The following is a 13155-nucleotide window of genomic DNA, read 5'->3' on the forward strand; positions in this document are numbered from 1 at the left end:
TATTTCCAAAATCAGATAAAAATATTTTACAAAGAAAAATATACAAAATTAAATTTTAATACATGTACATAAATAAAAATCGAAGGAAAGCCCAATTCAGCAATTTTTATGTAACTGTGTTCTTCCTTGAGGTCCTTAGAGAGGGATAGATATGTATACAATTTAGATCTTAGACAAATTAGAGAGCAAGAAATGCCATTAGAAAGGAAAAGGTTTTAGTCAAAGTACCATTTACATACGTGTACATGTAACAAAATGAAAACGGCTTAAACTCAACTTTAGAATGCATGTACTTGATCTACTAAGAGTTAGTAAAGAACATATGCTAACTTAATTGATCGTTATTGCATATGGATGCCTACAATATTTCACAATACACTTTATGGGGAGTTCAGAAATATATCAGATCAAATCACAAATCCGGTTCAGACAAGACACAGTAAACTACCTGCATAATTCAAATGCATCAAATTTCACCTATCGATGAAAGGGAAGGGAAAATATTATGGGGAGCAAGGAATAAAACTTCATGGAACAATATCCTGTATGCATACAAGATACAAACATGTGGAACACACACTGTTTATTTAAATTGCATTTATGTTGCTGCAGTATTTTCAAGTGGTTTACCTTTTACCAGGTTTGTATAATGTTTAATGAATTCCTTAAATTGGCTAATGTTAACATATGGAAGAAATAGTAGATTGCCACAGTTAGCTTTTTTTCACACATACAGTATACATATGCGAACCATAGACTCCAAACAATGTGGCAGTCTGGGGTGCAATCCACAGCAAATATATGGAGTTAAGAAGCTTAGAAATCCTTCAAGGTACAATCGAAATCAGTCAAAATATGATCATGAGCAGATTTTAAAAGTTTATTGTTGTCGTAGGATGCAGTTATCCACCTCAGAACTTTCTCTTTGGTCCATAGGTGCCTCCTGTTTGTGCATCAAGCCGCCTCTGTAGGTCAGAAATGGTTCTCTTGAGAGACGAGATCTGCTGGTCAGCTTCGGCTTTCACATTCGATAGTTTCTAAAATAAATCACAGAAAAGAAGTGGATGTATTTATTCCACTGTCTTTCCCTTAATAGAAGATTTGTTCCTTTATAAATAATGATAAATTTTATATGGTGCCAAATCCACTCTATGGAGTGCTCAAGGCGCAAAAGTCATAGGCATGTATATTTATTTTCTAATTAAGGATTGACGAACTACTATCTCTCTTGAGAGTCGAGATCTGCTGGTCAGCTTCAGCTTTCACATTTAATAGTTTCGAAGATTTGTTCATGTATAAGTCCTTGGCGTATATTTATTTTCTAGAATACTATCTAGAAATTCATCATTGATAATAATGGTCAATGTGTTTATTATAAATCAATCTACATATAGGTATGCAGGGAGACAATAACAGGGGGGGGGGGAGTTAAACACTTTGAAATTAATGATTCATATTATTATTTTTTTTAATTAATGTTTTTATGTTATTGTTTGAATGATGTATATATGGCTGAAGTCGCAACGTGCAGCATCTGTATATAATTCTAATAAAGAATCATACTTTTTTTTTCAAACCACAGCATGGCGATGAAAGGCAAAGTGATGGAGATAGTAAGCTCAATAATAGGAGAGAAAGAGAGAGAGAGAGAGAGAGAGAGAGAGAAAGGGAGAGGGAGATAGGGGAAGGGATACCGGTTGGTTTCTCCAGATGAGCCTGAAAAGAGACCCAGACATGTACAATATGAAGCCTGATAATATAAAGCCTGATATGTGTAGAAAGGTGTCAGGGCCTGAAAACTGGCAATCCTGGAAAGGGGTTATTAGAGAGTAATGGTAGAAGAGCAGAAGAAATAGAAACAGATGCAGAGATCATGGAGGGAACAGAAAGGGAAGCAGGAAGAGAGACTACATATCTAGGGTTCAGTGACATAAAGACGTAAGTGCGTATTTTGCCAAAATGAGTATTTGATATCAAAATGTTCAGAAAAATGTGGGCTTTCCAGGAAACACAAAGACTTAACTCCACCCAACACCCCATTGAAGTCAATGGCTAGTGAAACATAGACTTAACTCCTATAAAGGCCCAAGTGCTCAGCGACACATAAACCACTTTTTCTCAAAATGGCCAAAATGGAGTTACGTCTTTGAGTCACTGACGCCTCAATATGAAACGGAGAGAAACGGAGGCTAAATCACAGGAAAATTCTGAATCGTGCTTCTTACCTGTCTGAATATATCACTGCCTCTGTTTGCAGTCTTTGAAAGAGAAAGTGACGGAGATAGTAAGATCAATAGTAGGAGATAGAAAAAGAGAGTGGGGGAGAGGGAGATAGGGTTGAGAGAGTAATAGTAGAATTAAGAGCAGAAGAAATAGAAACAGATGCAGAGATCATGCAGAGAAACAGAGGATAAATCACAGGAAACTTCCGTTTAATATTTACCTGTCTGAATATATCACTGCCTCTGTTTGCAGTCTTTGAGCTCTGTTGCTGAGCTCTCGTGATTTCTTTCTGCAGCTTCAATAGTTTGGCATCATACTGTGACAAAAGAATATAATTAGAAGAGAGGACTGAGAGAATGCATTGAAAAGCTCACACGCTCTCCCCTCTGTCTCTCTCTCTCTCTCTCTCTCTCACTTATTTTGGGGGCTCTAGCTGGCACACACTATTATTAACAATCTTCAACTAAACTTCTCTTGATACAATATTTGAATTAATATTACACTTTTACATAAGCACTAGAAAGAAATGAAAAGTAAGTAACACAGAGAAATCATTTCCCTAGTTCAAATGACAGTTGTTCATTAAATACCAAGGAAAGGAAGTGACAACTTACATTATTTTTCACAGCTTTTGATTCTTCTCTTTTTAAAAATATTTTGTATAGAATTGTATTATCTGGAAGGGAATTTACACATCTTAATCGGATAAATGGGTCCTAGTTCAGTATTGCACAAGGGACTTTGGGCATAAATGTTGACAGGGGCGGATCCAGGATTTTGTAAATAGGGGGCAATAATGCTTGAAAATTCAGACAACCAACAAAGAGAAGGGATATTTTATTTTGCAGGTGGCTTTAGGGTTTAATATTTGAAGGGGTTCAAACCACAGTTCAGGATGTACACTTTTTTGTGTGTGTACTTTAGAACATTTGTGACCCCCTCCCCCCCCCCCCCCAAAAAAAAAAAAAAAAAAATTAAAAAAAAAAAAAAATGCCCCTGTAACATAGCAGAAATGTGTTTGATCTTATGCAGGATCATATTAACGAAGAATGCTGTTAATAAAAATGGATAGAAACTTACCTCCAGCCTAACTCTAGCCACTTCAGTCTGTTTCTCTCTCTCCAGCTCAGTTAGCTGCTTATGAAGTTTACCAATCTCATTCATCTTGGACTGTAAACTCTCTTGTAATAGCCCAACCTCCTTCTCTCCTACAAGAATTAAATAAATTTAATGACAAAGTCAATTCAGGATTGACTTAAAATAATGCACCATGCTAAAATACTACAATTTCCTTTTAAAATGATGTTAAATTTGAACGGGATGTAATATTATATTTCATACTAACAGATACTTATTGCAATACATTATATACAGAATTTATTACAAAGTTATAACAGAATGCAAATAACGGTCATCCAAATAAAAATCATTTGACTTTCATGACAAAACACAAAAGGGGCCTTTGTTTACCAATAACTGCAATCAGATTAAAAGCTTCTAAAAATTTAAACGTTTGTCTTGATACTTACAATCAACGTTAAATGTTTAAATTACCAGCCATTATCATCTATCACACATAGAATAACATCCCGAAAAGAGTATCCTCCTTTTGAAGATAACTGGTTCTTTTATATTGAATATGAAAAGGTAGTCTAACTCTAAATAATGTTGCAGTAACTTACTCTGTGCTGTGGTAGTCTCTAGAAGTTCATCTATTTCCTGTTTGTGACTTGCTTGGAGATCTTCCATCTTCTTCTCAGACATGGTCATGGCTAGCTTGTGTTCCTGATTAAAAACAAACAAACAAGAACACAAGCTTTACATTAAAAACAGAAATAAATATCTGATATGATTCTTAATTAATCTTCCCAGGTGGTCGGTGGAACGAGATGTAGTCTCAGTGCCAGTGGAACAACCATCGCTACTGAAGACTGAACTTCAGTGTAATAGGTGACTTGAGAAACTTGACCAATGACTCATGATAAGTGTCTGTAAAGGCTGCAGATAAGTTAAAGACTCACATTCTACAAAAACTTATAACATGGCAAATTGAGAAGCCTTTTTCATAAGCAGTGCATTTTGTATCTTGATTAAGAATCTTAAAAATCCATCAAGCTAAAAAGAATTCAAATCGATCTCTGATCTGCAGATGAGAATCATGTGTGAATGTAATGTAATACTTGCAATGTAATTTGACATGGTATTGTTTTAGTTGAAAAAACAAATATCTATGAGAGTCAAGCATTTCTGCCCTTCATATTGGTTGTAATGTTAAGTAAGTTTTTCAAAAACTTTCTTTGTAGGTAAGGATGGTTTCTAAAGCACTTACCTCTCGAGTAATGGCAAGCTCATCTATAACATTTGTGACTTTGTCTTTGAGTTCTTGGTTCTCATCTAAATGTTAAAGATAAAGACAGACTTGAAAATGTAGTATTTTCAAGAAGTTTTAAAATCATACTAACTAGAGATGATGGTAGAAAGAGATAGATAAAAATAAACGGAGAGAAAAAAGAGAAAGAGGGAGATCAAGAGAGGCAGGTAGAGAGAGAGGAGGGGGGCACAGATTGAGTATTTGTTGTAAAAAAAAGTAAACATATTTAATCTTGAATGCAATTCCGTCACCTGTCAATGTTTGTTTTTTCTATAAACCAGCTACACATTTTGAAAAAATCACTTATTTCCTGTCCATGACATTGCTAAATCAATGATAACAATTATGAGTGCAACAACAATTTCAAACAAATATGCAGAATGTATCCCTAATATTCATCATACATCATCTTTATTAGATGTGAATATATCAAAATAAAAAATTGTACAAGCCTAGAAGCCATGTTTTGTTTTCCTTTTCATCAATTCTAGTTACTTTCAAGTTGAGAGACAGTTACAAGAACATAATCCCAAAAAACATTTTAAAAGTCAATCAAAGGGCATTTTTATGTACCTTACTAGCATGTCTAGATTTACATAATAAATCCTTGTCATCTTTAAACCTATTTACGGATGAATGATGCTGAGCTATTCAAATTGCTTTCACATGTAGGTTGGCTTCTTGAAAGTGTTTGTGATTATATTACAGCCTTTATTTCATCAAAGTCCATTTTCTTAGAGTTTTATACACAAATACATATTGAAGATCGAGACACACTGATCAAGAACACCAAATACAAACATTTGGAATACAACCTTCAAGATTACACTTCAGCTTTAACATGTTCTGAAGCTTGGTAACCATCTCTTGAGCTTGTTTGAAATCTGAAAATAAATGTAACAAAATTTCACAAGGATTCTGATGTTCTCTTAAATTCATAGCAGTAGCCAGCAAGATTTTTATAAGCAAACTGTATATTAATATCTATACTATTTTATACCTTTCTAGATTTTTTTTTTAAAGGGACAACCTGTAACACAGCCTCTGAATTGAATTTGAGAAAACTGGACCAAGAAAAATATATATATCTCTGCAACAGATTTTTCAATATATTTAACTCCAATTGGCATCATTCTTAGTTCTTTTCATTTGCCAGATCCTGGAAAACAGTAGCATGATGACCCAAAGTGATGATTTCATTTCAATTCTCATAGAAAGCTATAACAATTTTTTGTTTGTTTTTGTTTTAATTATTAAAAAAACATGTTTAATCAGCTTACAGGTAGGCCTGTAAAATAGACATATACAGAATCAAAGCCTAACTTCTTATTAATAACAAGTTAAAATATCTGTTATAAGCTACAAAATCATTGCATTTCAGAACAAATTTGATTTAGAATTTTGGCCAATTTTTCATTTTGATAAGAATTTTCATGAAACAGGGCCCTAGGTGTTCTTTTGCATCAGTGATATCTTGAAGAAAATCAAGGAAAATTGCACAGACTCTGTGCCATGTTTGTTCAGGGAGGCAGGAAAGAATTCCTCTGACTAGAAAGTTCTCTAGATCACCTTAAATTGTGAGTCTGAGGGAATACCTTTCATTGTTCCTGTATGTCTCTCCTTGGATGATTCATACTCTCTTTGCAGAAGAGCAACTTCGTTCTCTAGACCTTCCTTCTCTTGGATTAGCTTTTCATGAAGCTGTTTGGGAAAACAAAAACATCATGAAATCAATGTAGGAACACTTTTCTTCATTATAAATTCTCAGACATTTATTTTCAGACTGTATGGTTGCTTAAATTCTTTTTCTAGATTATAAATTGGGTATTTGTTTTTTTTTGTATGGGGGGAATCTAGCATTTTTTAATTTGTTTTGAATAACAAAACAATAGATTAACTAATACTAGTACTGTATATATTAATTCAGGAAAAAAAAACCTTGAAGACTATGATAAAGCATTTAACTTAAGTACTGTACCAATCCAATACCGAGAGATTTAATGTTTGTATTATCAAAATATCAAACTTAAAAACAAGAAAAACCTTGACTGAAGATTTGTTCAATAAATTTTACTTGACCTCTAATAATATACTTTTGTCTAGTTCTGTTTCTTTGTTGTTGGCTTCTTCTTCTTCTTCTTCTTCTTCTTCTTCTTCTTCTTCTTCTTCTTCTTCTTTATCTTCATCTTCTTCCTCTTCTTCATCTTCTTCCTCTTCTTCTTCTTCTTCTTTTTCTTCTTCTTCTTCTTCTTCTTCTTCTCCTCCTCCTCCTCCTTCTTCTTTTTCCTCTTCTTCTTTTTCTTCTCCTTCTTCTTCTTCTTCTTCTTCTTCTTCTTCTTCCTCCTCTTCTTCTTTATCTTCTTCTTCTTCTTCTTCTTCTTCTTCTTCCTCTTCTTCTTCTTCTTCTTCCCCTTCTTCTCCTTCTTCCTCTTCCTCACTTCTACTTCTTGAATATTTGTGTGGGTGTTCATTACCGCTATTTGCATGGTAAGCTACTTAATACATACCCTGTGCAAAGAAGTAAACTCCTCCACCACTTTGTCCAAGTCGATGCCCTTTGTTGATGACATGACCTTTGATCTGGACTATCAACAAGAAAAAATATGACAATCTTGAGACTTTTTATGAATCCCCCAAGACCGGACAGAAATAACCCTCTGGTATGGGGAATTCTTTAATAAAACTGACATTTATCAACCTTTCCCAAACTCAGACGGTTGCCCTTGGCGCACCTCTAACAGATTAGCAATTTTCACCGAAATCCACGAAAAAGTTTGTCCCCAGTTTTTCTTTATCGAGATCTAAGAGTTTGATTCATCAATTAGACATGTGAAACAGTATAGATCTAATTGATATAATATAAGATTATAATTCTATTTGAAAAATGATTTACTAGGGGAACAAGAAGAATCATTTATTGTCTTGCCAGGGAAAAGGGTAAGAATTTACATGAATTCTGCTGCTGTTTTATAGTGACACGTCTTGGAGGAGTTATTGGTATGGGAGCCAGTGGAGTGCACATGGTTGCAGTCAGAGATGTAACTTGAGGCAGTCAGTGTACCCAGACGTAGTCTCAGCAGAACAACCATCGATATTGCAGACTGAACTGAAGCTTTCGTTCTACTTTTTGGACCTAATGTCATGAATCAAATTTTGGAGAATTTCCACCCGATTCTTTTCATTAAAAATTGGCAAGTCATAGGGATGAAAATCTCCCTCCAGGACATGCTTGAGGTAATTTCATCTTTACCCAACCCCCAACAAAAAAGACAAAATTCAGATAAACCTAAACCAGTTTGCACAAAAGTGCAAATGATATACTGGTTGCTAAAGCCTAGACTATGCCACAATAATGTAAATAATAAATTCTTCTAGATCAAAACATGATGATCTATTCGTTTTAACGCTCAAACAATCTAGCTCTACACCTACGGTTCTAGGACTAGTAGTCCGGGCCCGGGCCTAAGTCATGAAGTTAGGCCTAGATCTAGTTTCACTTTGTACATGTTGTATGTATGTACATGTAGCAGAGCTAGTTTAGAACTAGGGTCTACGCAAAATCTTAGTACAGATCTACATCAATATGGGACAGGCAGTGGCGTACGCAGGATTTTTACAAGGGGGGGGGGGGGTTTTAAATTTGGCCGAAAATTTTCCAACGACTCAGCCAGCCACTGAATAAGCGGGGGGGGGGGGCAAAAAAATCGCAACGACTCAGCCAGCGGCTGAATAGGCGGGGGAGGGGGGGGCGGGGTAAGAAATACCAAAGCAAACCGCAAACCGCCCCCCCCCCCCCACCCCTGCGTACCTGGGGACAGGGAAGCCTTATTTACAATTACAGTCCTCCCTATACAACTATTTCTGTGACTAGATCTAGACCACTGTGCAACGTCCAGGTTTAATTACACCAAGATACTTTTATTTACACCAAGATACTATTACTAGATCCGTCGAGCCCAATGACGGCACCGCAGCTCAGGCAGCTCGCAGATCCTGCCAGAGGGTCACCATCGGCTTGGACTCCCGAGCGGCGAGCCAGGGAATTTGTGACAGAGAGATAGTGTTGAATGAAATTTATTCACAATGTCAATACTTGTCTATTTTCAATAATTGTCCTCCTCTTGTTATCATTCTTTCCAATGTTGCGCGCGCTCTCTCTCTCTCTCTCTCTCTTTGCCAAATTTTGAATTTTGGATCGAATGCTATATACTTACAAGATTGCTTGCAAATATGGCACCTGTGCTCGGAGAGTTTAGCCAGCTATTAAATCAGCTAGCAAGCGATCGAGGGGACGGAGCCCGGCGCTTGCGTCCGCGGGGCTCGGGCAGGCCGCGAAACTGCGGGTGAGGCCCCATCTAGTACGAGGCCCATGCAGGCAGGTACCTGTGAACTCGTGATCTACCGTAGATATAGAACCACCATTTGGACTCCGTAGCTCCGGTCGGCTCGCGCTCCGCGTGGAGTGCCTAAAAGCGTATACCATTACCAATTGTTCCTAAGCTACGGCTCCCACCCGGCCCCCCCCCCCGGCACCCCCCCCCCCCCCCGGCACCCCACCTTGGCTACCCACTATCTACCAAAAAACACAACCACAACAACCCACCACCACCAGTCCACCAACCCCGACGGCCACCATCACCAATTACCCACCACCACCACCACCACCACCACTGCCACCACCAAGCCACCACTACCAACACCACCGCCACCACCAAGCCACCACTACCACCAAGCCACCACCCCCAAGCCACCACCACCAAGCCACCACCATGCACCACGTACCACCACCACCACCACCACCACCATGCACCCCATCAACACTCCAACCCACCACCAACAACAACCCAACCACCACTATGACAACCCCAACCACCATCGCTTTGACCGAGCTTCGCTGCCTCTTAAACGAATTGGATGTCAAATTATTTTTTTGGTCAGATTTTATGTATACAAAAATAGAATGTATTTAAACTTTAGTCAATTTCTATGTTTTTAATATTATTTTATTTGTACACGGCGGAGAATCTTTGTGCTACTCTGTTGAGATAAAATGAATTAATTGATAAATAACTAAACTGTTGTAAAGGGAACTACAGGTATAACAAGATTTTAAATAATCTCAAAATGCACAAAGCAACAGGAAATAAATTTATATCATCAATCAAAGTTGAGTCCATGAATTTTTTTTCGACGAATTTGTAGGCCTATCAGGCGATCAATGTTTAACAGAGGTGAAAGATTTTTATCACCATTGAAAATTGAATTTGACAGGTGGGCATGTTGACGTTAATATATTTCCTGTTCTAATGATTTTCTAAGGAATTGACAATTGAAATTCAGTCGTAGCAAGCTGTGCTCTTACGCTATATCTTAAGTGGTCTAGCGCCATCTCTTGTTTAAAACATTATAATTTAGTTTTTTTTTTTTTTTGCTTTTTTTACCTGACTGCTAGAAAGCATGTGTATTCTTGTAAGCAATCAACCAATCAGCGGACCTGATAATGAAGATTAATGCGCCTCACCAAAGCTAGGTTTCGAACTCATGACCTCCCGGTCATGACCAGGCTGCTCGACAACTGAGCCACTGCGTCTCCTTCAAATATTCTTAGTGTTTCTTTGTTTTACTCTCGTAAAAAGATATATCTGGTTCCAAAACATTTTGTCCCTCTAATTTAATAAAGTCGTCCTTCGTCTAGCGTCATCTATTGAACATTGTAATGACCATAAAGTTCTAAATACCGGTAGTGTTGTATAATTTTTAACCCTACTTTATTAACTATGCAATAAGCAAAACTGATATCAAAATTCGCACCTGCATGTGGTACCTTATACTTTACATAATACAATTGTCCCCCCGCCATCATAAAATTAAAAATAGAAAAATAACAAAACTCTCGGCGGTAATATCATAACTATACATCTGCGGGACCATATCTGCCTGCATGCTGCATGCCAACTGGAGAAGTAAATTGGAGACGAGGTTGTCGATAGAGCTACACGCCCTCTATCTATATCATTGAATGGAAGTTGGCCGGATTCCAGCCGGAAAACCAATTTGAAGAATGTAAAAAGTATAAGGGTCTTAAATTAAAATTTCAATAATGCAACTAAATAAATTATTTATTCACCTGATTTTGAACAAAAACGAAAAGTTTGCCAAAATAAAAAATTATATTATTTTTTTATATCAAACTAGAAAAATTAAGGTTAAAATAGACGGTCATTTTCCTATTACTCTCTATGTGTCATTAAGGAAAATTTGGAGGGGGGGGGGGGGTAACTTTGGATCGGTCCGCTAGCGCTCAGAGAAAATACGTATCAAAGAGATTAATGGAAGTTCAAGAACAAGGTCTAATCTTTCGAAAAAATGCTATTTTATCAAAAGTTAGATGGTTCTTCGATAGCAAACTAGTCTTCCTGCAGACAGTCATTTTCCTAACTCTAAGTGTACAACATATGGAAAATTGAAAGGGGGGGGGGGGGTAACTTTGGATCGGTCCGCTAGCGCTCAGAGAAAATACGTATTAAAGAGATTAATGGAAGTTCAAGATTAAGGTCTGATCTTTCGAAAAAATGCTATTTTATCAAAAGTTAGATGGTTCTTCGGTAGCAAACTAGTCTTCCTGCAGACAGTCATTTTCCTAACTCTACGTGTACAACTTATGGGACAATTTGGGGGGGGGGGGGGTAACTTTGGATCGGTCCGCTAGCGCTCAGAGAAAATACGTATTAAAGAGATTAATGGAAGTTCAAGATTAAGGTCTGATCTTTCGAAAAAATGTTATTTTAACAAAAGTTAGATGGTCCTTCGATAGCGGACTAGTCTTCCTGCAGACAGTCATTTTCCTAACTCTAAGTGTACAACATATGGAAAATTGAAAGGGGGGGGGGGGTAACTTTGGATCGGTCCGCTAGCGCTCAGAGAAAATACGTATTAAAGAGATTAATGGAGGTTCAAGGAAAAGGTCTAATCTTTCGAAAAAATGCTATTTTATCAAAAGTTAGATGGTTCTTCGATAGCGGACTAGTCTTCCTGCAGACAGTCATTTTCCTAACTCTAAGTGTACAACATATGGAAAATTGGAGGGGGGGGGGGGGAGTAACTTTGGATCGGTCCGCTAGCGCTCAGAGAAAATACGTATTAAAGAGATTAATGGAAGTTCAAGAACAAGGTCTAATCTTCCGAAAAAATGCTATTTAATAAAAAGTTAGATGGTTCTTCGATAGCGGACTAGTCTTCCTGCAGACAGTCATTTTCCTAACTCTACGTGTACAACATATGGAAAATTGGAAGGGGGGGGGGGAACTTCGGATCGGTCCGCTAGCGCTCAGAGAAAATACGTATTAAAGAGATTAATGGAAGTTCAAGATTAAGGTCTGATCTTTCGAAAAAATGTTATTTTAACAAAAGTTAGATGGTTCTTCGATAGCGGACTAGTCTTCCTGCGGACAGTCATTTTCCTAACTCTAAGTGTACAACATATGGAAAATTGAAAGGGGAGGGGGGGTAACTTTGGATCGGTCCGCTAGCGCTCAGAGAAAATACGTATTAAAGAGATTAATGGAGGTTCAAGGAAAAGGTCTAATCTTTCGAAAAAATGCTATTTTATCAAAAGTTAGATGGTTCTTCGATAGCGGACTAGTCTTCCTGCAGACAGTCATTTTCCTAACTCTAAGTGTACAACATATGGAAAATTGGAGGAGGGGGGGGGGGAGTAACTTTGGATCGGTCCGCTAGCGCTCAGAGAAAATACGTATTAAAGAGATTAATGGAAGTTCAAGAACAAGGTCTAATCTTTCAAAAAAATGCTATTTTATCAAAAGTTAGATGGTTCTTCGATAGCGGACTAGTCTTCCTGCAGACAGTCATTTTCCTAACTCTAAGTGTACAACATATGGAAAATTGAAAGGGGGGGGGGGGGTAACTTTGGATCGGTCCGCTAGCGCTCAGAGAAAATACGTATTAAAGAGATTAATGGAAGTTCAAGAACAAGGTCTAATCTTCCGATAAAATGCTATTTTATCAAAAGTTAGATGGTTCTTCGATAGCGGACTAGTCTTCCTGCAGACAGTCATTTTCCTAACTCTAAGTGTACAACATATGGAAAATTGAAAGGGGGGGGGGGGTAACTTTGGATCGGTCCGCTAGCGCTCAGAGAAAATACGTATTAAAGAGATTAATGGAAGTTCAAGAACAAGGTCTAATCTTCCGATAAAATGCTATTTTATCAAAAGTTAGATGGTTCTTCGATAGCGGACTAGTCTTCCTGCAGACAGTCATTTTCCTAACTCTAAGTGTACAACATATGGAAAATTGAAGGGGGGGGGTAACTTTGGATCGGTCCGCTAGCGCTCAGAGAAAATACGTATTAAAGAGATTAATGGAAGTTCAAGATTAAGGTCTGATCTTTCGAAAAAATGTTATTTTATCAAAAGTTAGATGGTTCTTCGGTAGCAAACTAGTCTTCCTGCAGACAGTCATTTTCCTAACTCTACGTGTACAACCTATGGGACAATTTTTTTTTGGGGGGGGGGGGTAACTTTGGATCGGTCCGCTAGCGC

The 13155-nt window shown here is 37.4% G+C and overlaps 1 protein-coding gene and 1 long non-coding RNA gene across 2 annotated transcripts; both read right to left on the minus strand.

The window, feature by feature from the left end:
• Positions 1 to 226: 226 nt before the first annotated feature.
• On the minus strand, positions 227 to 5474 carry LOC587721 (coiled-coil domain-containing protein 152-like). The gene is made up of 6 exons (XM_030996813.1): positions 5410 to 5474; positions 4553 to 4617; positions 3906 to 4008; positions 3304 to 3431; positions 2444 to 2539; positions 227 to 1037 (listed from the first exon to the last, which is right to left on the minus strand). Exons 1-6 carry the CDS (start codon positions 5456 to 5458, stop codon positions 912 to 914), a joined length of 567 nt encoding a protein of 188 aa, XP_030852673.1. The 5' UTR covers positions 5459 to 5474; the 3' UTR covers positions 227 to 911.
• A 732-nt stretch (positions 5475 to 6206) lies between these two features.
• LOC105443613 lies at positions 6207 to 8963 on the minus strand. The gene is made up of 3 exons (XR_972808.2): positions 8809 to 8963; positions 7102 to 7179; positions 6207 to 6295 (listed from the first exon to the last, which is right to left on the minus strand). It is a non-coding gene; the product is annotated as an uncharacterized LOC105443613 (long non-coding RNA).
• Between the last annotated feature and the right edge of the window lie 4192 nt (positions 8964 to 13155).

Source organism: Strongylocentrotus purpuratus, unplaced genomic scaffold (genome assembly GCF_000002235.5).
Source record: "Strongylocentrotus purpuratus isolate Spur 01 unplaced genomic scaffold, Spur_5.0 spur5_scaffold_3, whole genome shotgun sequence".
Taxonomy (NCBI): domain Eukaryota; kingdom Metazoa; phylum Echinodermata; class Echinoidea; order Camarodonta; family Strongylocentrotidae; genus Strongylocentrotus; species Strongylocentrotus purpuratus.

Excerpts from the sequence above, each read along its gene's own strand:
- LOC587721 (XM_030996813.1), bottom strand. The coding sequence starts at position 5,458 with ATGGTTACCAAGCTTCAGAACATGTTAAAGCTGAAGTGTAATCTTGAA. Across the intron at positions 4,618-5,409 it reads GCTGAAGTGTAATCTTGAAG|ATGAGAACCAAGAACTCAAA; the intron begins GTTGTATTCCAA and ends TTTAACATTTAG. Across the intron at positions 4,009-4,552 it reads AGCTTGCCATTACTCGAGAG|GAACACAAGCTAGCCATGAC; the intron begins GTAAGTGCTTTA and ends GTTTTTAATCAG.